Source organism: Triticum urartu, chromosome 5 (genome assembly GCF_003073215.2).
Source record: "Triticum urartu cultivar G1812 chromosome 5, Tu2.1, whole genome shotgun sequence".
NCBI lineage: Eukaryota > Viridiplantae > Streptophyta > Magnoliopsida > Poales > Poaceae > Triticum > Triticum urartu.
In genome coordinates, this window is record NC_053026.1 from 485780696 (window position 1) to 485804991 (window position 24296).

Sequence of the window (24296 nt, forward strand, 5' to 3'; positions counted from 1 at the left end):
TCAAGGTTTGGTCGACAGGAACAGAGCTCACCGAGAAGGTCACGACAGAGATGCACCTACCAGTAGCAGAGTACATGTTTCGGGGCCAAAGTGCTTTAGTAGAGCCATCAGGGCCGCTGTGATTCCTCCCAACTTCAGGTTGGCGACTGGAGTCAGTAAGTTCACTGGTGAGTCCAAGCCCGATACTTGGCTTGAAGACTACCGAGTGGCCGTCTAGATTGGCGGTGGCAATGATGAAGTGGCCATGAAGCACCTGCCTCTCATGTTGGAGGGCTCGGCCAGAGCGTGGCTAAATCAGTTAGCACCCAGCAGCATTTACACTTGGGAAGATCTCGCCCGAGTGTTTGTCACCACATTTGAAGGAACATGCAAGCGACCGACAGGGCTGGCGGAACTGTGGTCTTGCGTGCAGAAGCCGAATGAAACTTTAAGAGATTACATCCAGAGATGGATCGCGTTACATCACACGGTAGAGAATGTGCCTGACCACCAAGCAGTCTGTGCCTTCAAAGAAGGCGTCAAGTACAGAGAACTGCATCTGAAATTCGGTCGAACCGGAGATATGTCTCTGAATCGGATGATAGAGATTGCCACCAAGTACGCTAATGGTGAAGATGAGGATCGACTCAGGAGTGGTAAGCTCAAGTCAGCCGCTCAAGAAACCGGAGGAAATTCCAATCGGAAACAGAAGCGGAAAGCCGAGCCAGCTGCTCCTGGGGAAGCCTTGGCTGTAACTCAAGGAAAGTTTAAGGGGAAACCCAAAGGACCTTGGAACCCCAAGAAAGTTAAAGACCAAGACGGAAATGGTGTGTTGGATTTGCCATGTCACATCCACACCAAGAAAGATGAAGAGGGTAAGTTCATTTACCCGAAACATACCACTCGACAGTCGGCTCTTGATCCAGCAGTTCCAGGGCAAGCAGCCCAAAGATAAGGAAAAGGAGTCGGACAAAGTTGAGGACAAGGAAGACAGTGATGATGGATACCCCCAGGTCAATTCCACCCCGATGATTTTTGCTGATGTTGAAAGCAAAAGTCGACTGAAAGTTATCAACCATGAGGTGAATATGGTTACTCCGGCAACACCCAGTTATCTGAAGTGGTCTCAGACTGCCATCACATTCGACCAGTCCGATCACCCAACGCACATTGCCACCCCTGGGACGCAAGCTTTGGTGGTCGACCCAGTTGTCGAAGGCACTCGACTGACCAAAGTCTTGATGGATGGCGGCAGTGGTTTGAACATACTGTATGCTGAGACGCTGAAAGGGATGGGCATTCCGATGTCCAGACTCAGTACCAGCAACATGAGTTTCCATGGAGTCATTCCTGGGAAGAAGGCTGAGTCACTCGGCCAGATTTCTCTTGATGTGGTTTTCGGTGATTCCAAGAATTACCGCAAAGAAAAGTTGACGTTCGAAGTTGTAGATTTCCAGAGTGCTTATCACGCTATTTTGGGCAGGCCGGCTTATGCACGCTTCATGGCTTGACCATGTTATGTGTATCTCAAATTGAAGATGCCTGGTCCCAAAGGTGTGATCACTGTTACGGGCAATCGGAAGAAAGCAGAAGAGTGTTTTCAGAAAGGTTCAAAGATCGCTGATGCTCAGATGGCAGTGGTGGAGCTGCAGGAATACCAGAAGACTGCAGACCCGAGTGATTTGTTGCGTGCCAAGAAGCCCGCTACAGAATCGTCTTTTCAGTCGTCTAGCGAAACGAAGCCGGCTCACATTCACCCGACCGATCCCAGTGCTGCTCCGACTCATATCTCGACAACACTCGAGTCCAAATAGGAAGAAGCGCTCATCCAGTTCCTCCGTGAGAACTGGGACATTTTCGCATGGAAGCCTTCTGACATGCCGGGTGTTCCCAGGGAACTGGCTGAGCACCGCCTACGAGTCAACTCAAAAGTAAAACCTGTCAAAGAACATCTCCGACGGTCCGCCATCCAGAAGAGAAAGGCTATTGTGAGGAGGTGGCTCGGCTCTTAGCAGCGGAGTTCATCCGAGAGATCTACCACTCCGAGTGGCTCGCCAACGTTGTCATGGTCCCCAAGAAGGACAAGTAACTTTTCATGTGCATTGACTTTAAACATATCAATCGGGCCTGCCCGAAAGATCATTTTCCTCTCCCCCGCATTGACCAGATAGTCGACTCGACTGTGGGATGTGAGCGACTGTCTTTTTTAGACGCCTATTCCGGGTACCATCAGATCCGTCTGTATGGGCCTGATGAGATCAAACATCTTTCATCACTCCGTTCGGGTGCTTCTGTTATGTTACCATGCCATTCGGCCTCAAGAATGCCGGAGCCACATTCATGAGGATGATTTAGAAGTGTTTGCTCACTCAAATCAGTCGGAATGTGGAAGCATACATGGATGATATTGTGGTCAAGTCACGGAAGGGTTCCAACCTGCTGACTGACCTTGCTGAAACCTTTGCCAACCTCAGGAGGTATGATATCAAGCTTAATCCATCAAAGTGCACATTCGGAGTTCCTGGCGGAAAGTTACTCGGTTTCCTCGTTTCCGGAAAAAGTCGGTACTATACTCCGAATGAAAAGTCATGTGCAAGTGCACGACGTCTAGAAGCTTACTGGTTGCTTGGCCGCTTTAAGTCGATTCATCTCTCGTCTCGGTGAAAAGGCATTGCCTCTTTACCGATTGATGAAGAAGTCAGACAAGTTCGAGTGGACTCCTGAAGCTGATGGAGCGTTTGCAGAGCTCAAAGCTCTGCTCTCCACCCAGCCGGTGCTTGCTGCCCCAATCAGCAAAGAGCCTTTGCTGCTTTACATCGCAGCCATGGGACAAGTCGTCAGTACGGTACTTACAGTCGAGCGGGAAGAAGAAGGAAAAGTCTTCAAAGTTCAGCGCCAGTATATTATATTTCTGAAGTTTTGACCCCGTCGAAGCAAAGATATCCTCATTATCAGAAGCTTGTATATGGGATTTATATGACCACAAAGAAGGTTGCTCACTACTTCTCTGATCATTCTATTACAGTCGTCAGCGACGCTCCATTGTCAGAGATCCTGCACAACAGAGATGCAACTGGTCGAGTGGCAAAATGGACGATTGAACTCCTTCCTCTAGATATCAAGTTTGAGGCAAAGAAAGCTATCAAGTCCCAGGCAATAGCAGATTTCGTTGCCGAGTGGATTGAACAGCAACTGCCGACTCAGGTTCACTCGGAGTATTGGACCATGTTCTTCGACGGTTCCAAAATGTTGAATGGTTCCGGTGCCAGGGTAGTATTGGTCTCCCCCCGAGGAGATAAGCTCAGATATGTCCTTCAAATCCACTTTGATTCCTCCAATAACGAGGCAGAATATGAAGCACTTTTATATGGGTTGCGCATGGCCATTTCACTCGGCGTCCGTTGCGTCATGGTCTATGGCGACTCGGATTTGGTGGTTAATCAGGTGATGAAGGAGTGGGACGTCAGAAGTCCAGCCATGACTGGTTATTGCAATGCAGTGAGAAAGCTGGAGAAGAAATTCGAGGGGTTAGAACTTCATCACATACCCCGACTGAAAAATCAAGCAGCTGATGATTTGGCAAAAATAGGTTCCAAAAGAGAAGCCATTCCCAGCAATGTGTTTTTGGAACACATCCACACACCATCGGTTCAGGAGGATCCCTTCACTGAAGAGGCCCCGCAGCCAAAAAGTGCCATGGATCCGACTGAAGTTGAAGTTCCAGCTGTGGTCGACCTGATCATGGAAGTCTTGGTCATCACTCCCGACTGGACAATACCGTACATCGCATACATCCTAAGGAAAGAACTCCCAGAGGACGAAGAAGAGGCTCGACAGATCGTCCGTCGATCCAAGGCCTTTACAGTCATAAAGGGACAGTTGTATAGAGAAAGCGCGACTGGAGTCAGTCAGAAGTGTATAACACCAGAAGAAGGTCAGATGATCCTTGATGATATCCACTCGGGGACCTGTGGTCATCATGCGTCCTCTCGGACCATTGTGGCTAAAGCATACCGAGTGGGATTCTACTGGCCAAGAGCGAATGAAATGGCGAAAGAGATAGTCGACAAATGTGAAGGATGTCAGTATTACTCCAATATGTCGCACAAGCCCGCGTCAGCCCTGAAAACCATTCCACTCGTCTAGCCCTTCGCTGTTTGGGGGCTGGACATGGTTGGACCACTGAGAACGGGCAGGAGCGGCTTCACTCATGTGCTAGTAGCAGTCGACAAGTTCACCAAATGGATTGAAGCTAAGCCTATCAAGAATCTTGATGCTTGCACTGCTATCAGTTTCATCAGAGAGTTGATATTCAGATATGGAGTTCCGCACAGCATCATCACTGACAATGGGTCAAACTTTTTCGACAAATTCAGGGCCTTTTGCGCCTCTCAGGGCACACGAGTCGACTACGCTTCGGTCGCTCACCCCCAGTCGAATGGACAAGCGGAAAGAGCAAATGGCTTAATTCTCAAAGGACTAAAACCTCGATTGATGCGCGATCTCAAGCACGCAGCAGGTGCATGGGTCGACGAGCTTCCATCAGTTCTTTGGGGATTGAGGACAACCCCGAACCGATCAACCGGAAGAGCTCCCTGTCCTTGCACCTTAAGCGGGCTGCAGCCTTTTGGAGACGTCGGGGGAAGATCAGGTTTTGCGTCTTGGGCGATGAGAACACCAAGAAGATGGCTGAGCTATTCAGGAGGTGGAAGAATGAGCTGAAATCATCGTTTATCGACCAAGACAAGACTCCAGAATTCATCGGCCGATTTGAGAAGATCAAAGATCAGTGGCCCGCATTTGTCACCAAAAAGAAATCTGAGAGAGCAGCGAAGATGTCAGCAACAAACAAGAAAAATGCTGCAAAGAAGAAGCATCACCATCGCACGGGGTCAGATGGCTACTTGACAGCCCGGCCGTTGTGGGACAAGGCTGAGAATGACCTCATTGCTAAAGGGATCAAACCAGAGACGCGACGCTGGCCAGACCGTTGCAGGACTTGGTTCTTCGGGGTTGGGGGAAAATTGGACCCTGTAATAGGGAAGTGCATTTGGACCAACGAGCAGCTGAACACACCCATCGTGAAGCTTCAGGAGTATATCGAAAAGGCGCGACAAGGGACTTTTGTTCCGGACAGAGAGAACGACGAGCTCACAGAGGCCCTCGGGAATCCTGAGCACCCCGGACGGACACGAGGCACGCCAGTCTCCCTTTCGTGGAAGGCTGGATTTCCCGATGCAGGCGATTACAAACGCCGGGAGAGGAAGAAGAAAAAGGAGCTGACCCAACTACAGGCGCTGCACACAAGGGTACAAGCGCTAGAGGAACGAGACGAGGCCCGCAACGCGCGACCTGCCGAAGCTGCTACACCTGAAGCTACCCCGCCATCTCAGCGAAGAAGCAGCGTGGCTTCCACGGAGCTGCTTCAGGAGCCTGTCTTCACGGCTCCTGCTAGCTACCCCGTGGACTTAATCACGGAGTCTCACAATTGCCATCTTATGATGCAATGGATGAATATGAATGTCAAGGCGGCTGTTGGCTCTATTGCACGTCCTGAACCTGGAGCAACTTTTCACTGTCGGCCGATTCCAGAAGGATATGCTAGGGTGATGGTCGATGAAATCACAGAAGGATTTGAGGACCTCCAGCTTGACCACCCTACGGGTGACGGGGAGACTCGGCTGGGTTCTGCTCTGAAGACTCCATGCCTATGGTGGAAGGAGCTCATCAACCTTCCGAACTGGATGCCTCCGCCTCCTCCTCCGGCGAGTCAGGGCACTCCACCTCCTCCACCGCCTCCTCCTCCGGCGAGTGATCAGGGCACTCAGCCTCCTTCTCCGGCGTGTGGCGGCACTCCGCCTCCTTCTCGGCCTGTGTCGGCGCGCCCGAGCAGCCACCAGCCTCCTTCTCCGGCGTGTGGCGGCACTCCGCCTTCTTCTCCGCCTACGCCGGCGTACCCGAGCAGCCACCAGCCTCATCCTTCTCCGCCTCGCCAGCAAAAGCGGAAGAGACCCGCCGCCGCCCCGGCTGCTCCGGCGCGTCATAGTCCTTCTCCTCCGCCTCGTAAGCAAGCACGAAAGAAGATAGTCGCAGCCGCTCCGTCTGCTCCGGCGTCTAGCAGTACAGCCATAGGCAGGCAATACAGATTCGGTCCACCTCTCAAGCCTCTAGAGAAGTTACCATACAAGAGGACCGTGGAAGAAAAGGCGAAGATCGTGGAAAAAGAAGTGAATGACTTCTTTGAAGGGGTGAAAGCAAAGAGACATCCACCTCCGGAGGAGAAGGTAGATCGGGTGAAAGCAAAGCGCACACTCGATGCCCTGAGGAAACCACCAAAGTCTCCGCCGAAAACCAACTATGAGTGCATTACTGCAAAGGTATATATCGAAGCGTAGCGGTCGGGAAATACTATCAGTGATCGAAGGTTAGCAAAACGACGAGTTGGGAAAAATATTGCCCAGCTCGGCGAACAAGCGGACCAATCGTGCCCCCCGCTCAAGGTGTCTAGCGATATCGTCGCTAATGATCCTGGGATGGTGCCCGGTTATAGCAATCTTGAAGATTACCTGCCCGATGGTGTACATTATGATTTCTTGGAGGTGGAAGAACACCAATACCATTACGGGAAGCCTCTTGTCAAAGATAAAAAATCTCTAACAACGATGATGCGAAGATTCCATGATTGGTACATGGAAACCTGCAGAGAGTCTGGGGGGACGAATACTTTGTATCTGAGAGTTAAAGAGGAGCACGACCTCATTGGAATTGATTTGTTGACTGTTCCATTTGAGGAGTTCTTCCAGTGGTTCAATCAAAAGGCCCTCGATAAATTAACGGTCACTTGCTACTGTCTGTAAGTATTACTTCTGTCATTAAGTATCTATATATAGCTCAGCTCTTTCATTGCATGTATATATGATTATCCTCACTATATTATGCAGATTGAAGATAGTCGAGTGCAGAAAAGCAGAAATGTATGATATTGGGTTCATTAACCCAAATCTCATAGATAAATTTGAGGTTGAAAAGAACGCCGATGATGCTGAGGCCAACTTGCTCAAATCATTGATAGTAAATCAAAACAAAGATAAAATACTCTTTCCTTACAATTTCAAGTGAGTGTTACTGTTTTGTGCATATTCAGTTTCCCTTATTACTCGAGCGAGGTTATAGTAATGTAATTGATGAGTTATGCATGTGTGCGCAACTTTCACTATATTCTCCTGGAGATTAAGCTTGAGCAGGGACTAGTAATCGTCTTAGACTCGAGACGAAAATCTCCAGAGACCTATGCAGACATGACTAAAATGCTCGAGCAGTAAGTTCAATCGATCATTATCGCACCATATCGGCAACTTTTTGTTCATTTCCTGATATCAAGTAATTGTTTTCTTTGTCTCGCAGGGTTTGGAAAGTATTCACCGCACAAGCTTCGGGACTGCCAGGGGAGCTGCGATGGACATACCCGAAAGTAAGTAGTACTAGCTAGCTAGTTCCGCGCATCTCGATCCTGTTGATTCTACCTACTTTCATCAATGCCATTTATAATCCTTCATTATCAATTTGATTGACTTCTATTTCTCGTAAAGTGCTTGTGGTAGGAATAAGGGAATGATTTCTGTGGATACTACGTGTGCGAGTTCATCTACAACGCGACTTGCAAAGATAAGCGGGGCTACTCTAAAAGACAATTTCATGTGCGTAAGATATAATATTCACAATTTCATTTTATTACACCATCATTTCTGTTGAGTTTCATTCATATATATGTATTAACCCCCTTCTTCAAATTAGACGTGGGAGATACGGAATGAACTCCTACCAGAAGATCGCATGAAAGCAATTCAAGAGGAATTAGCGGGATTCTTTCTTGACCACATCATCAATAAAGCCGGAGAATACTATATGGACCCTGAGTTCATATTTAATTAGGGCATTATATTGTAAGAGATCTTATATTGTATATATGTAGCCAGTAGCGTCGGATAGATATACAAAAACTTGTTGTTCGACCAATCTCTCGGAGAAGGAGAGGTCGATCTCTCGGAGAAGGAGAGGTCGATCACTTCTCTCGGTATGCATGACGAACTTCTGTACTTAATGGTTTCCTTCATTTTCTTACTGGCTAGCGTGTCGAGGGCCTCTCTATACGTATAGTACGTAGCGTCGACTAAGCACGGAGGTAAGAGAAGACATTTCTCTCTATTAATTAATTAGCTACCTAACATAATATATGAAACACCTTAATTAACCATACAAAACCCCCAAATCCATCCCCTTTTAGAAAAAAACAAAAATCCTAGCTCCTGAACAGCTGACGCGTGGATACTTATTGGTCCCGGTTGGTGCCACCAATCGGGACTAAATGCACTCCTGCCTGGGCTCGCCACAGCAGCCACGTGGAGGCCCATCTGTCCCGGTTCGTATAAGAACCGGGACTAAAGGCTAAGGGCATTAGTAACGACCCTTTAGTCCCGGTTCCGCAACCGGGACAGATGGACCTTATGAACCAGGACAAATGGCCCTTTTTCTATTAGTGAAATAACCAGTCCCTGATGTTTGGATTCACATCGAGGCTCATAGTTTTTCTCCAAAAAAAGGTGGAGAGGTTAGTAAAATAACCCAGCCAACGGGTCGACGTCCCGTCCTTCATGAAGAGATTAGTTAAGAAAGGAATTGTTTTTGCTAAAAAAAAGTTAAGGAAACGTAGCTTGTACGTAGGTGTAACATTTTTGCTACTCCATTATCGTTTCGCGATCATCTAATATACATCGTCCCTTTCGCCGGAGAGAAGAGAGGAACAGACTTCCAAAACTGCTACGGTACAGCCAAACGAAACAGCAGCGGCGCAAACATATCAACCATTTATTTCACCATCATCAAATGAGTCTGCCCACGCAACGCGCAAATGCGGAAAGCTCTGTCCAATACTCTTTCCATTTTATAATGTAGTGCTTCCTCTATCCTCGTGCTTCAACTTTAACCGTAAATTTAACTATCAAGACCGATTGTGGCGGGAGCAAAAATTATATCAGTGAATTCGTATTCAAAAGAAGTTTTCAACTACATAATTTTTTTCTCCCGCCGCAGTTGGTCTCGTTGGTTAAATTTATGATCAAAGTTGAATCTTGAAAAGTGCGGGCGCACTATATTTTGAAATGGAGGGAATAGCGCACACACTTCGTTCCATTCCATGTCCATCACTTGGAGCTGGAGCCATACTTGGCGACGAACGCGGCAATGTTCCGGTCGGAGCTGCCGCCCTCCCGGCTGGCCGCCCGTGCCTTCTCCGCCCACGCGGCGGCGTTCCTCCTGTACTCGCCGCTCCGCTCGCCGGCCATCACCGCCTCGATCCCGCCCGCCACCTCCCCCCTCCGCGCGAGCCCGTCCTGGGCCGCGGGGCGCACGCGCACGCCCGCCCGCCACACGGCCTCCACGTACTTGGCGTTCATCGGCTGGTCCGTCCACTGCGGCAGCGCCACCATCGGCACGCCGGCCACCAGCGCCTCCGACGTCGAGTTCCACCCGCAGTGCGTCAGGAAGCACCCCACCGCCTGGTGCGCCAGCACCTCCAGCTGCGGGCACCACGACACCACCATCCCGCCGCGCGCCGCCACGGCGTCGCCGTAGCCGGCGGGCAGCTTGTGGCTCTCCGACTCGCGCACGGCCCAGAGGAACGGGCGGCCGGCGTCCAGGAGGCCGTGCGCCACCTCGCGCATCTCCGCCGGGTCCAGGTTCGACAGGCTGCCGAAGGAGGCGAACACCACGGAGCGCGCCGGGTGCGTTGACAGCCAGGACACGCAGGGCGCGGCCGTGAGCTCGAAGAGGTGGAAGCCGTACTTGGTGTCCGAGGGCATGCGGTCGTCGTGCACGTAGGACGCCGGCACCGTCGGCCCGATCGTCTTGGCGCGCCACGCCGACGCCATGTACGCCGCCTCCTGCACTCCCAGTCAGTTGCACGTTAACGTCAGTGCTCCTCTCCTCGGCAGAAAATTACACGAACGAATTCGAATTTAGTACTACTGCTTGCTGACTTTTGAGCATCCAGATAAGATAGCAACCAGTATTTTCATATTAAAATAGGACGAACGTGTTGCGTTCTACGTACTTCTATCGGAAAGAATGTATGAGTGGAACAGTGCAAGATTTGTTTCTGACGATCGAAGATTTTGTTGCACCAGCCAGAGACTGATGGAGTAGAGAGCTCACCTCGGGCTCGAGCTCGTAGAAAGAGTTGACGAGCACGTCGTCGGCCAGCTCCAGCCCCTTGAACTGGCTCATCACCATCTCGAAGTAGCCCGGGTAGGGGCCGGGCCCGACCTTGAGGAACCACGGCAAGCCCTCCGGCTCGAGCGCCGGCAGCCCAGGCAGGCCGACGACGGTGGATCCAGCCTCCACGGGCACGCCGACCCGCTCGCACCACACGTGGCCGTACACCACGTTGACGGCGCACGGCTGGGTGAAGAAGGCCACGGCGGCGGCGCCGTGCCGCTGCGCCACGCCGCGCGCCCACGGCAGGAACGCGTCGTAGACCACCGCCCGGACGGGGCGCCCCTCCGCGGCCTCGGCGTCTAGGAGCTCCCCCAGCGTTTCCGAACCCGCGGCCTCCAGGAGCCCCAGGTAGGCCGTGACGTCGTTGCACTCGCCGAACCCGCCCGCGTCGCAGCCGTCGGATACGGCGGCCAGGCGGACCGCGCCGACCGCGGCGGCGTCGGGCTTGCATGTGGCGAGGATGTAGCGGGAGACGGCGAGCGTGGGGCGCATGCCGTGGTGCGCGAGGCGCTTGGCGAACTGCAGCATCGGGTGGACGTGGCCTTGGCTTGGGTACGGCAGGAGCAGCACGTAGCCCCCGCCTCTGCCGTCGGCGCCGGCGACGACTTGTTGCGTGTCCTTGCCGTGAGAAGCCATGACTAAGCTAGCTGCGCGTTGCACGTAGCTGTCTGTGTCTTATCGGAGGTTCAGAGCACAGAAGTAGCTAATGTACTCGATAAGGTATATGTATGAATGGCACGACGCGGGAGGAGGCAAATGTGCTGTCGTATGTAGGGAACCAGCCTGTTGTTGCACGGTTAGAAGAACAATGGTATTTTTTGTCCACCAGTGTTCATGTCCTAGACTTGACATTGGTGTCCGTATGATTTCTGGATTTATTTCAGTCTTTTGGCGATGTTTTTTCAATGGAAGAAGATGTTTTCATTGACACGCGTGTGTAATGTCTATAAAATCTTAAGATGTTAAGCCGGCTCAGTCTTTCGGAGATGTTTATAAGGATAGAGTGTGCATATAAATAGGAAGTTTTTCTGAGGGCATAGAGTGTGCATATGAATAGGAATGAGCGTGACTCGTGTATGTGAGCAATAATTGTACTGTGTTCAACAAATGGGCTGTCGTATGTATATGGATCGACAGCTACGGCATGTATTAACAAACGGCGAGAGTGACGCGGAATGAAAGGATCAGCAGCTAGCTGCACGACGCTACTTGAGTTTGACTTTTGGTGAAGCCCCGTGCTGCACGACGGGCCGGGCGAGCTGCCGGAGTGCTCGCGAGGCCCCTGATTGGTCGCACGCCGGCATCTGCGGGTCGTCGGCGCGCGGCACGCGCTGGAGTTTTCTTTTGCCCGCGGGCGGTTGCTTCTGATGTTGCGCCGGATCACTGGCGACGCCTGCTAGCCGGCGATTGGTTGCATGATGAGGTGGGAGTGCGCTGACCACCGAGCTACGGGCGGTGGTGATATGGAAAGGCAGGAAGAAGATAAGATCGGACAACGCTGTAAGAGCAACTACAACCGCATCTCTTAAATCTGTCTCAAATGTTTGGATAGACCGTTCAGTCGTTGTCCCGTCATGAAATTTGGTCACAGACAGGCCTCTCAAATGACCCTCAAATGCCCGGGCTGATCGGCACCCTGATATCCAGCCTAAAAATGAGGCGGATATGAGGCGCCCGGGCACGCTCATCAAGTCGGACCCGACCCGTACTGGTCCACCGGACCCCATTTATGTCTGTCTTCATCCTCTCGCCGGAGCAGACCCTATCCACTTCATTTCACTCCCCTCCACCACCCGAGCTCATCTCCGGCGGTTTGCGACATTCTCCGCCATGGCAGGCAATGCATCGGACTCCGACCAGTTCAGATTCGTCGACTGGGGTGTCGTCCCGTGTGGGTTGGAGGAGGCAATGACAGTCCGCATTGCACTCCGCCGCTCCCGGGAGGACAGCGCCCGACCGACGAACGGATCCGTCCGCCGCGACACCATAGCATCGACTGGATTATGTATAACTGAGGGTTGGAGGGGTCCGGCACATTCTATGTAACTCTCACGCATAATCCAGTCGACCAAGCCTCCGGTCACCGAGACGTAGGGCTTTTACTTCCTCCGAGAAGGGTCTGAACTCGTAAATCTTGCATGCACAACCTCGCCGTAGTTAGGATCTTGCCTCCTCTTACGTACCCCCTACCTTACTGTCAGACTTACTCCCACGACAGACAGTTCCGGCGACGAGCAGATTCGGCTTGATCCGTACTGCGTCTTCGACCGGTACTTCCACCAGAAGGACGGCAAGGGCGCCGGGAAGAGCAAGGGCAGGCGTGGATGAACTCCACCATAGCCAAACATGCCAAATTTTAATAGTCCGATGGCATGTTTAGTGCAGTGTGATGGAGTGGCCGGCCGATGCGTGTGTGTCGACATAGTTGCATGAGTTTGTATGGATTTGAGATATGGTAATTGAGGTGTCCGAATGTGGATTGCATTTTTTCGGGAGTGCCCGATGGCACGTCTGCGGGTGTTTGAGGGGGCGGATTTGTCAAGTCCGGTTGTAGATGCTCTAACAAACTCTTAGTTGATATTCATGAGATCTTACATGTAAATCTTTATAATTTTAAAATTTCTGTTTCCTCATTTTATATGTTCTGTCACTTGATCCGAAATTTTGTGATGTCTCAGCCAGCTGGGATCTAGCCACGCATTATCGGAATTGTTATTTTTACATCTATGCAAGGGTTCAACGGCGTTGACTGCAGCTCCAGAGTGTTTCCCATAGGGGCACGTGCACTCAGAATTCCCGGCTGTCATCAACATGGTCAATCGGGCTCCGGTAGGGATTCTGCGACATCGGTGCGGCGGTGGTTCGTTTTGGCGGCAGTAGTGGTTGTCCAAGAGTCTTGAAATCTCAATGTATTTTTTTATTATGTTCAAGATGCTTTGTACTTCTGCTGAGCTTTGATAATAGATCTGGATCATTTTCGTAAAAAAATTATTTAAAATTAGTCTTACTAAGTCTCAATCGATGCTATATTCATAATATCTTACATTGAGATTCATGCAAAAAAATTCTCTCTTGCGTGTTATGTCACTTGACGGGACTTGGTTAAATCTCGGTTGACTTTGACCTAGCCATACCCATGTGAAATACTTACCTCACATCTAAGTCTACCACCGTCCGATTCCCTCAAAAAAAAAAAGTCTACCACCGTCCGATGTTTGTTGTGTGTAAAATTCACGTCAGGCTTGATTAGGCTAGCTCGTGGTTGTGCAGCATCGCGTTGTCGTGCCAGTCATGCCTTTTCTTTTCTTCGCCAGGGGGGGTCCTCTTCCTCTCACCGTCCCCTGTTCTTCCATTCTCGTGCGACAATGGCGATTCCAAAGGAGAGGTGACAGATCTAGTGGACTCGAGGTGACGGGTCTGGCAGGGAACAACGACAGATTAAGTCCTCCCTTCGTTTTTCTCGCGCGGGACGCATGGCCGACACCGCGGCGGCGTCGGGCATGCAGGTGGCGAGGATGTAGCAGGAGACGACGAGCGTGGGGCACAGGCCGTGGTGCGTGAGGTGCTTGGCGAACTGCAACATAGGGTGGATGAGGCCCTGGCTCGGGTATGGCAGGAGCAGCACGTGGCCCCTGCCCTCTGCCGTGGGTGCCAACGACGACTTCTTGCGTGTACTTAAACCTGATCACCAGGGCGGGCCTTCTTCGGGCTATGCTTGTCAAAAGCAAAAGCAAAAATCTCAAGCTCGGGCCCGGTCCAAAACACATGAACAGTGCATTTTAATTGAAATAATATTATTTAGGATATTAAAATAATCAAATATACCTATATTTCAAATAAAATATCTACTTATAGCCATTTCAAGCTTTTTTGGGCTTTTGGGCCAGGTTTCGGGCCAGAAAATGGAGCTCGTGCCCGGCCTAGATGCCGGGCTTTCGGGCTCGGGCCTTCGAGCCGGTCTGTCCATGCAAAGGTCTACGTGTCCTTGTCCTGGGAAGCCATGGCTACTTACAGGTAAGCTAGCCGCGTGTTGCACGTAACTGTCTATACCTTATCAAAGGCTCATAGCACAGGAGTAGTCCTTTCGTTCTATTCCTTCGATTTCAAATTACTTGTCGCAGAAATGAATGTATGTAGAACTAAAATACATCTAGATATATCCATATCTGCGACAATTATTCGGAACGAAGAGAATATAATACAGTGCATATAGATTATTTAAAAAATCAAACTTTAGAAACTTTAATCAAATTTATGAAGAAAATTGTTTATATCTACAATACCAAATATACAAAACATAAAATTATATCTTATGATGAATCTAATGAAATATATTTGGCATCCTGGATTCTTCACAAACTTGATCAGAAATTATGAGCTTTGACTTTTTAAACAATCTACACACTACATTATGATTATGAGACAGAGAGAGTATACATGACACTGTAGCCGCTGCCGTGTTGGTCCGCACAAGCACAACGCCGGAGGAGGCAAATGTGCTGTCGTATGTATATGGACGAGAGCTACGGGATGTATTAACAAATGTGCTCCACGAGACTACTTTTTTTTTGAGCATCAGTACAGACACAAGCGCTCATATACACACGCATACACTCATTCCTAATTCTGAAAGCGCATCGCCGGAAATTCTGAAATAAATCCAGGAATAATGCGAGCACCAGGATTTGAACCCTGGTGGGTTGGGGATACCACTGTCCACCTAACCATCTCAACCACAGGTTGATTCGCGCTCCACGAGACTACTTGAGTTTGACTTTTTGTTGAAGCCCAGTGCTGCACGTCGGGCCGGGCGAGCTGCCGAAGTGCGGGCGAGGCCCTAATTGGTCGCACGTCGGCATCAACGGGTCGTCGGCGCTGCGCGCGTGCTGGAGTTTTCTTTTGTGCGTGCGCGGTTGCTTGTGAATGCCGATTGTTTTTTTATACCTTCATAACTTTATTCTTTTTTATGACTAAAAATTATAATGAAATTTCTTGAAAACATCTACTTCGCGGTATCAATCCTTGCTTTAGAAATATTCCAAAGACTTAGGTAAAAAGGCTGCAATTGAATTAGAACAATGATGTTGTCACTCTTTCACCCGCACAAACATTATCAATAATGGTTTTGAAAGGATCTTGAGTCGCCCATCCGAAAAGATAAGAAGCCTTGATCAATGAACGTACTTGGGCTGGGGATGATCCCCGCCGAATCTCTATACCTTTACCATGGTGTCGATGAAAGATTTCACCTTCACGAATAATCAAACCAATAAAAAAGCTTGACACAAACATACACTCATCAGATTTGAATGGTTGGGTCTGTGAGGACAGAAAACTCTCTAATCCTGTGACACCGCCAAAAGAATGAGAGTAAATTTATTCACACAGAACTATAATGATCACTTGATATTGACGAAGAACATAGAAGTCTTAAAGATCCAAGATCCCGCCACCTCTCAGCACCAAGATGGCAGCCGGAGGTGACAGGACTTAAATATCTCAGATGGCGGCGACGATAGCGGCACGAGAAACCCTCGCGTTGTTGGCAATTGGTTGTCTCAACTTATGAGGTGGGAGTGCGTTGACCACCGAGCTAGGGGCCATGGTGATATGTGAAGGCTAGAAGAAGAGAAGAATCGGCAGCGAGTCGGAGCGATTGGTCGCCTGCTACACCTACAAGCTGGTGCTGGGTTTGACCCAGCAACACGATAGATCGTGGCTATCTCCTTCTAGCCTTCAACGTTTTTCTTCTTCCCTTTTTTCACATTTTTGCATTCATGTTTTGCTTTATTTCTTTCTTTTGCATATATTTCGAAATATTTTAATTTATCTAATAAAATTGTTTTACATAAAAATTTGAAAAACTTTAATCGCGCATTTGGAAAATGTTAAACATGTATAGAAATAATGTTTCTAATGTATACAAAAACTGTACAATGTGTGCGAAAACAAATAGACATCAAAACATATATATGAAAACATGTTAATCATGTATTTGAAAAAATGGTAAATGTGTATATGAAAAAAAATTCCTGGTAAATACAAAACAATGTACAATGTGTATGGAAAAATTAGACATAAACAAATATAGGTTTTAAGAAATATTAGTCATGTATTTGAAAAATTATGAACCTTTATACAAAAATGTTCCTCATGTATACAAAAAATTTGTATATTGTGTATGTAAGAAAGTACATATAAAAAAATAAGTTTCAAGAAAATGTTAATCATGTATTTGGAAAATATTAAACCTGTATATAAAAAATGTTCCTGATGTATACAAAATTGTATATTGTGTATGCAAGAAATTAGATAGCAAAAAACTAAGTTTTTAGAAAATACAGGTCATGTATTTGGAAAATGTTAAACATGTAAATAATTAGCAAAGAAAAACGTATATAAAAAATGTTCCTGTTATTTTAAAAAATGTATAATGTGTATGCACAAAAATTGACATCAAAATACATGTTAAACAAATATTTAGATATAGAATGCGTACAAAATAAATGCTAATCATGTACTTAAAAATGTTAAACGTGCCAAAAAAAATACTCCGGATGTAAACAACAAAACCAAATAATTTTTCAATAATGTTTTTAAAACATGTTCAACGTGTGCAAAAGAAATGTTTTATATACATATGAAAAAGTTTCATGTATTTTTCAAAGAAAATAAACGTGCATAAAAATGTCTGTGTTCTATATGAAAAGAGAAAAAAAACAACTAAAACCACCAAATAAACAACGAAAGTGAAGAAATAAAGAAAAACAAAGGAAAGAATAAAAAAATTAAAACGAAGACGATGATTGTAAAAAATTGTGATACGAGAAAACTGCCAAAAACAGAGAAAATTGAATAATACCAATGGAAATAAAAAGGAAACAAAGAATCTGAAAGAAAATAGAAGCAAAATAGTGGAACAGTGCAAACCGGGAAAGAAACAAAGAAAAATGAATTAAATAGAAAAATAAACCAAAGAAAACAAAGAAAAAAGGTAGAAAATAAAAGCAGTGGAAACCAAGAAAAAAAAGGTATCGAAGAAATCTTTGCAAAAAGTCAATGGAAACTGAGAAAAACTAAGTGACCCGGTGAAACCCAAGAAAACCGGTGAAGATACAAAGAAAACCGAAAGAAAAAAGAACAAAATACAAGTGCAAGGAAGCTAGAGCGAGCGATGGAACTAGCCAGCGATCGAAACCTGATAATCAAATGAGTCGGCCCAGTTTACGACGGAGGAAGAAAAAGCTTCAGCGAGACAACAGCTATACTCGCTATAAGCGAGATATAATCTTCGCGGAGAAGATTGTGTTGCAGGCAGCAGTACTAACATGGGATACACAAAACCAACTACATAAGGGAATATCTTACTGGACAGGAACGAGAAGTTAGGGTTCCAGAGGCCAGCCGCCACAGATTTTCCTGGCCTCCCTTGCCTCTTGTCGTGCTGCAAGATGATGGGGGGCATCGATTGTCGTAGCCTCTTAGGCATATGAGATGATACCCCGCACGTTGTTGCGGGGATATTTTGCAATATTTCAGTGTGATTCATTGCATGATACATGAATATTTAAAATAATAATATAAAAAGCTCAAACTGAAAATACATATAATTTATTATGTTTGATTACTATATAGTTGTAATTTTTTTATTAACTATAAATAGCATAATAGAATGAAATTTTTTATGTATGTTTGGATGTTGAGATGAGTCTTTTTTTTCATGCATGTTTAATGATAAAGTGGCATGTTTGCATGTAGAGAAATATGATAGTGGGGGTGGGCATTTTCTCATGTATGTTGTGGGATGATGTGGCATGCTTGCATGTTGAGAGAAATAGTTAGTGATGGCTAGCTATTTAGATATAAAAGATTCGAAGATTTTATTAGCATGGTTGGTCTTCATCGGCAACGTCCTGGCTATGTGTTTTCTGAGAATAATGGTACTCAGATTATTTTTTGTATACTATTGCTTTGTCTTATCAGAAGGTACCATGAAGTCGGATATTTGTGTTTCTGCAGGCTTGGTGTGTCTGACTACACGGATTTTAGATTTATGCACTCACAGGTTCGTTCATATTGAGCTGATGAGGTTGTTTTATATTTTCTGGCGCTTTTGTTAGTGTGATCCATTGTGACGACATGTGCCTCTAGGGAATTATCCCCAGCCCAAATATGTTCAACGTACACAACTTTCCATTATTTTGGATGGGCAACTCAAAAGGATTCTAAAATCTCTACTACTATTAAACAAGCAAACATATTCATCGTTAAGTGCACCCAACCTTACTTACACATAACAAGACAAGACAATTACAGCCTCACAATCAGGGTCATTTAATTTAATCTAACCGTTAAGATATACTAACCCTTGTCAAAACAGCGTTTAGCAATTTGTCCCGGCGGACGAAAACTCTGCGGGTAACGTTCCCCGGCCCACATCCCGTTCTTATCTCCACTACTAATAAACAATCAAACTAATTCTTTCTTAAAGCCACACGGCAGACGTACACAGCTTAATTGTCACCGTATGATTAGACCCGCTAACCTTAATCTAACAGCTAACCTTAATCTAATCTATTCTCTGGTGTGCATTTAGTATTTTACGTTGGCTGAACATGCTTCACCGCAGAGGAATAGGAATCTCCGCCCCGCACCTATGCAGTCCCTACAATCACGCAGAGGGTGAAAATCTCCACTACTAATAAACAATCAAACTAATTCTTTCTTAAAGCCACACGGCAGACGTACACAGCTTAATTGTCACCGTACGATTAGACCCGCTAACCTTAATCTAACAGCTAACCTTAATCTAATCTATTCTCTGGTGTGCATTTAGTATTTTACGTTGGCTGAACATGCTTCACCGCAGAGGAATAGGAATCTCCGCCCCGCACCTATGCAGTCCCTACAATCACGCAGAGGGTGAAAATCTCCACTACTAATAAACAATCAAACTAATTCTTTCTTAAAGCCACACGGCAGACGTACACAGCTTAATTGTCACCGTACGATTAGACCCGCTAACCTTAATCTAACAGCTAACCTTAATCTAATCTATTCTCTGGTGTGCATTTAGTATTTTACGTTGGCTGAACATGCTTCACCGCAGAGGAATAGGAATCTCCGCCCCGCACCTATGCAGTCCCTACAATCACGCAGAGGGTGAAATCTCCACTACTAATAAACAATCAAACTAATTCTTTCTTAAAGCCACACGGCAGACGTACACAGCTTAATTGTCACCGTACGATTAGACCCGCTAACCTTAATCTAACAGCTAACCTTAATCTAATCTATTCTCTGGTGTGCATTTAGTATTTTACGTTGGCTGAACATGCTTCACCGCAGAGGAATAGGAATCTCCGCCCCGCACCTATGCAATCCCTACAATCACGCAGAGGGTGAAAAAAAAGGAAAGTGATCGCAAGGGGATCCCCTCGCTCGCTAATTGCAAGGCCGCGACCCACGCCGCCGCCTGATCCTCCTCCGCAGAACCGATGAGTGCGCCGGCAGCACCTCCCATCCCCTCGTATCATCTCCCCTCTTATCATCTTCCCTATCCCTACCCAGAACGAGACCTCACAAGTCGCCGGATTAGAGGAGAGGAAAATTTGGTATGTTGTCGCAGACCCGATGCATTGCGCCTCCATTACAAATCCTAAATTCTACTTTTGATCTAGAGCTCCTACCTACTGGACTTGCTCGGCGTCACGGCCGACGAGGACGTCTACATCTCCCTCCTCATGGACTCCGTCGACACTGTCGAGGTCGCCGCCGTGCACACCCACATCGTCGCCACAGGTGTTGCGCCTGGTCTCCCTCCACCGTTGCTCGCCTACGTGAGGTGTTCGACGGAAAATTCCCTTCAACGACGGCATCACGTGGGCGACCATGGTGTCTGCATCCCGCCAGTTAGCGCCCTCCATATGCCTGGGTATGTTGGATTTGAGGCACTTGGCTTGGATCTTCCCGAGAGCAGAACATGTACGTACAACTGCAAGCTAAGCAAGCTGCTGATTGATTTTACGCGTAGACGTTGGTCTGAACCTTCTGGCCGGCTACATAAGCAAGCACTCAGGCAGCTGGATGGATTCCGGGCACACAGCTTGCCGTGAACCTTGTACATCTTGGCTTGTCCTACCTTGCTTGGCTGGATTGATTCACTATTTTTTTTTCAATTTGGATTTAAAGGCTAATGGAGTGTTTGCATCTGGTGCTGTCGATTTTGCAGAAATTGCTGCTCCAACAGGCAGCAAACCAATCATTTGATATTTAAGGGACAGCAGTCAGCAGGCGCTTTGAGGAAGCACTGGTGTTGGCAAATAAAAGAATGCTTTAGGTATACCTATTTACCCTTTTCAATTGGTTTGATGCCATCCGTATGTGATTCACCGACCAAGAATGGAAAAATTCCTTGCTATTAGAAATTTCTATGGTGGTGCTTCTTTAGGTTCCGCCTGAAAAATGTTCCAGTGCCAATAATCGGTTATACTTTGTAATGGTGATTCGTAATTTGGTCTAACTTTCTAATTATTAGCTACAGTTTACTTCAGTGGTAATGCATGTACGCAAAGGAAGAATTACTGGCTATGGATGATTACTATGAGCGTATGAAATTATGAGTTGTGTAGGTTTCTTAAGCTAGATCGGTTGTTCTAGCTTGTGATGGTTAATTTTTTTATGAAATAGCAGTACTAGATTAGTTGTTCTAGCTTCTTTAGGTTGTAACCAATTGAAGGTAATTTGAAGATCGATCCCACAGCTGAGTATATTCCGTTTTTTATTAATCCGCAACAGAGTGTGTATAGGAAAATATACTTTTGTGAATTGTTAGTGCTCACTGTCCTTACTGTACTGTATCAGGCTGTTCATGTTCAAATTCTTCAACGTTTTGTACACATGAAAGGTACTTCTGTAAATCAGTTTTTCAAATTGGCATCGATAAGATGCATATAGATGCATGTATCCTTCTAAAAAATTAACACCAATGTTTCACTTGTTTTGTGAGATTGTTCCTTTTTCTTTTGGACAGCTTTTGGAGATTTTAAGATAGCTTTTTCTGTGGGCAAGCTGGACTTGATACTCAAAGGACCTTAAGTTCTAACCAAAGATGACAATGTGGATGGTCACATTTCAAAGTGTTTTTTCTTTCTCAGACACATGTAAGTTTTGTCTCACTGTGTAAAGAATGGTTAAAAGATGAGAATCAGTATAAAGTGGGGACAGAGGATCATGCTTTCAAAGTTGGTCAGGTTTCACAATAATACGTGTGCATGTGTTTGTGTGTCATCGTCTTTATAATGCGTGTGATGGATGTTGTAGGTTCATTGGTGACAACCAAGAGCATGCTCAAAAATGGCATCGTCTTGCTTCGTTTCTTCACCTCAGCTAAAGTGCTTAATCTTGAGAAGATGAAAGATAATTGATAGAGTACTCCTGACAAGTGCATTTGTCAAATTCTAGCCAACAGATTGAAAGCATGTCTACCTATTTGTGAGTTTCAGTTCCATTCAATCTTCCTTTTCTTTTTGGATCCAATGTAGAGGAGACCACGTGACTGGTTGTTGATTGCCCAAACACTATTTCCTCTACAAGAGTGTAAATGTTGTTGATGCTTGTTTCCAACATGCAAGGACATGAGCACACACATTTTGTGTATCTATCTAAATTTCATATGCTATGAAGGTTTTCAAGTGCAGAGACGAAGCACCTTTCGAATTTAAAGAAATGGTCGTCGATTTTAGTTAAACTAAATGAATCCCCACATGTTGTGGGAATGTTTTTTGGTACATTTTGTGTAAACTATCCAAATCATCACTTTGTTTTGTGTAAATGGTGAAATCATGCACTTGAAATAATTAACTTTTTATTCCAGGAATATTTTGCAAAATATTGTACTTACCATTTTAGATGCAATCCTTGCACATTATACAGATCACCTTTTCATTCATTCATTTGCACAAATAGCACATATGCATTATTTTAGAACTATAGATGTTTAATAATATAATGTGTGTCAGTGTTGACGTGCGTTGCACGTGCAAGCTTACTAGTAATATAAAATAGAAAACAATCACCGCGTGAAAAATAAATTAGACCTTTGAAAAAGAGAAAGTAAATAACTGCCATGCATGCAAAGGAGCAATCGGTGGAAGCTTAATTACCACGCGAGAGAACAGGATTGCATGCACCAGGTTGTTACTGCTCCCGCTAAACAAGGTAGAAGAGGAAGAAAATAAAGCAAAATCATCTTAGATATTCCTCCCAAAAATCCTTCAAAAAAATTCCGCAAATATGATGTTTTAATACGAACAAAGGTGTGGCCCAGCGGCTCTTCACGTCGCTCACCGGTGCAGCGAACGTGCTCACCGCCGACGTCCACGCTGCCATGGACGGGAGCCCGGACAGCTTGGGCTACTGGCACGCCTTCTCGACATGGTATTCCACGGCCGACGCTGTCAAAAGCGATCTCTTCATCCAATCAGACAATAACCTCTCCGCCGCCGCTGAGGGCGTCTTTCATGCTGCTCGGCCATGCGTGCAATGCCTTCTCTTCGGCCCCTGGGACGCCGCCGCGCCGCCGCCGTCTCCCATCGTGCATGATTGGTTGCGATGGCATCACCCGGCGAAAAAAGAGTAGGTCTCGGCCGGCGCGCACGCAGAGGAACCTGGATGGTCAGACAAACTCGGATCACCGCCGGAATCACCATAAATGTACGTGAGTACGGCTCCTTCGAGGGCGAGCATAATTTTTCCTCGAGGGCAGGAGGCTCGCCAGATCGGCCATGCGGCACACATGCATCGTCGATGTCGTCAGGACGGATAGAACACCTTCAGGCTATACTCTTCCTCTTCATCTTCTCCACCTTCATTGCACTCGAATCTCACGTGTCCCCAGCGGCCCTGAGAAGAATCCCTACAATATGCATGCATCTTGGCAATTCAATCCCCTCTTATATTATTTAAATCTCAGCCAGATAGCCACGTTTGCTGCAGGAACTGCAATTACTTTAGCCAGTGGGATCTATGATGTGAGGGAACGGACATGCCATAGGGAACAAGTCAGTCCCCTAGGTGCTCTTTGTATTACTATCTATTGGCACTATGTCTCACATTTGCTGTCTTTTTGCATATCAGGTTTATGCGTTTTGTGTTTTTATCGAAACTGCTATGATCAATAAAAGGTAATGAAGTGTTTAAATTTCAGGGGAGTGGTGTGCTACTATGAAGTTGCATATGAGAATAGGCTACGCAAGTGGAATTGATACTCTGGTATTTTGTTAGTTGGTATGGCAGCCTTGATACTCCATATAGGTTTTTTTTCTTTTACAAACATAAACAATAGTATAGACTATATTTTCGTTTCAGTTTGAAATTGTGGCAATATAATCTGAACTGAACTAAGTTTTCATTTCAGTCTCAGTTAAAGCTATGCATGTCTATCTCAGTTAAAGCTATACATCTCCATTGATATGCCGCCAGATCATTTCCGTGCGGGCGAACAACAAAATGTTTACTTCCGATTATCTGGTTCTAATATTTCAACTCTGCTCTCCATTCCACAGCCGCAATATTCACCACTTCATCATGTTTGTTGTTGAGAAATTTGTCCTCACATGCAGGATGCAACAAATCATTGATTGCATCACAACATGTCTGGCAATTCAAGGTAAATAACCTGAATTTTCACTGCAACATTTCTTACCACTAGAATGCACTGATGTACATGAAATTGAATCATGTTTCGGTCTGCTACTGTTACTTTGCATGAAAATATGCTCCTACATGTGAATGAGCTTAGACCCTTCTATTCAAGTGTCGCACACTACTTATATACATACCTTGGAGGTAATTTTGGTTTCTAGGTTATTTGCAAGATTTATTGGCAGGGTTATCTGTAGGTTTTTTGTTTCTTTAAAGCATATTTACTAGATGTGGAAGTAGTTTAGCATCCCTTCAAACTCGAGTGTTTCTCCTAATTAATAGCTGCCCGCTGCCTGGTAGAGGTAACTCTATTGATGAATTTATTGTCGTGGGCAAAATGA

The 24296-nt window shown here is 46.4% G+C and overlaps 1 protein-coding gene across 1 annotated transcript; it reads right to left on the reverse strand.

Annotated features, from left to right (window-relative positions):
- Positions 1-8824: 8824 nt before the first annotated feature.
- LOC125510042 (UDP-glycosyltransferase 79-like) lies at positions 8825-11003 on the reverse strand. Its single transcript, XM_048675129.1, has 2 exons — positions 10189-11003; positions 8825-9917 (listed from the first exon to the last, which is right to left on the reverse strand). Exons 1-2 carry the CDS (start codon positions 10885-10887, stop codon positions 9180-9182), a joined length of 1437 nt encoding a protein of 478 aa, XP_048531086.1. The 5' UTR covers positions 10888-11003; the 3' UTR covers positions 8825-9179.
- Positions 11004-24296: the final 13293 nt, after the last annotated feature.

Excerpts from the sequence above, each read along its gene's own strand:
- LOC125510042 (XM_048675129.1), bottom strand. The coding sequence starts at position 10,887 with ATGGCTTCTCACGGCAAGGACACGCAACAAGTCGTCGCCGGCGCCGAC. Across the intron at positions 9,918-10,188 it reads TCTACGAGCTCGAGCCCGAG|GAGGCGGCGTACATGGCGTC; the intron begins GTGAGCTCTCTA and ends CTGGGAGTGCAG.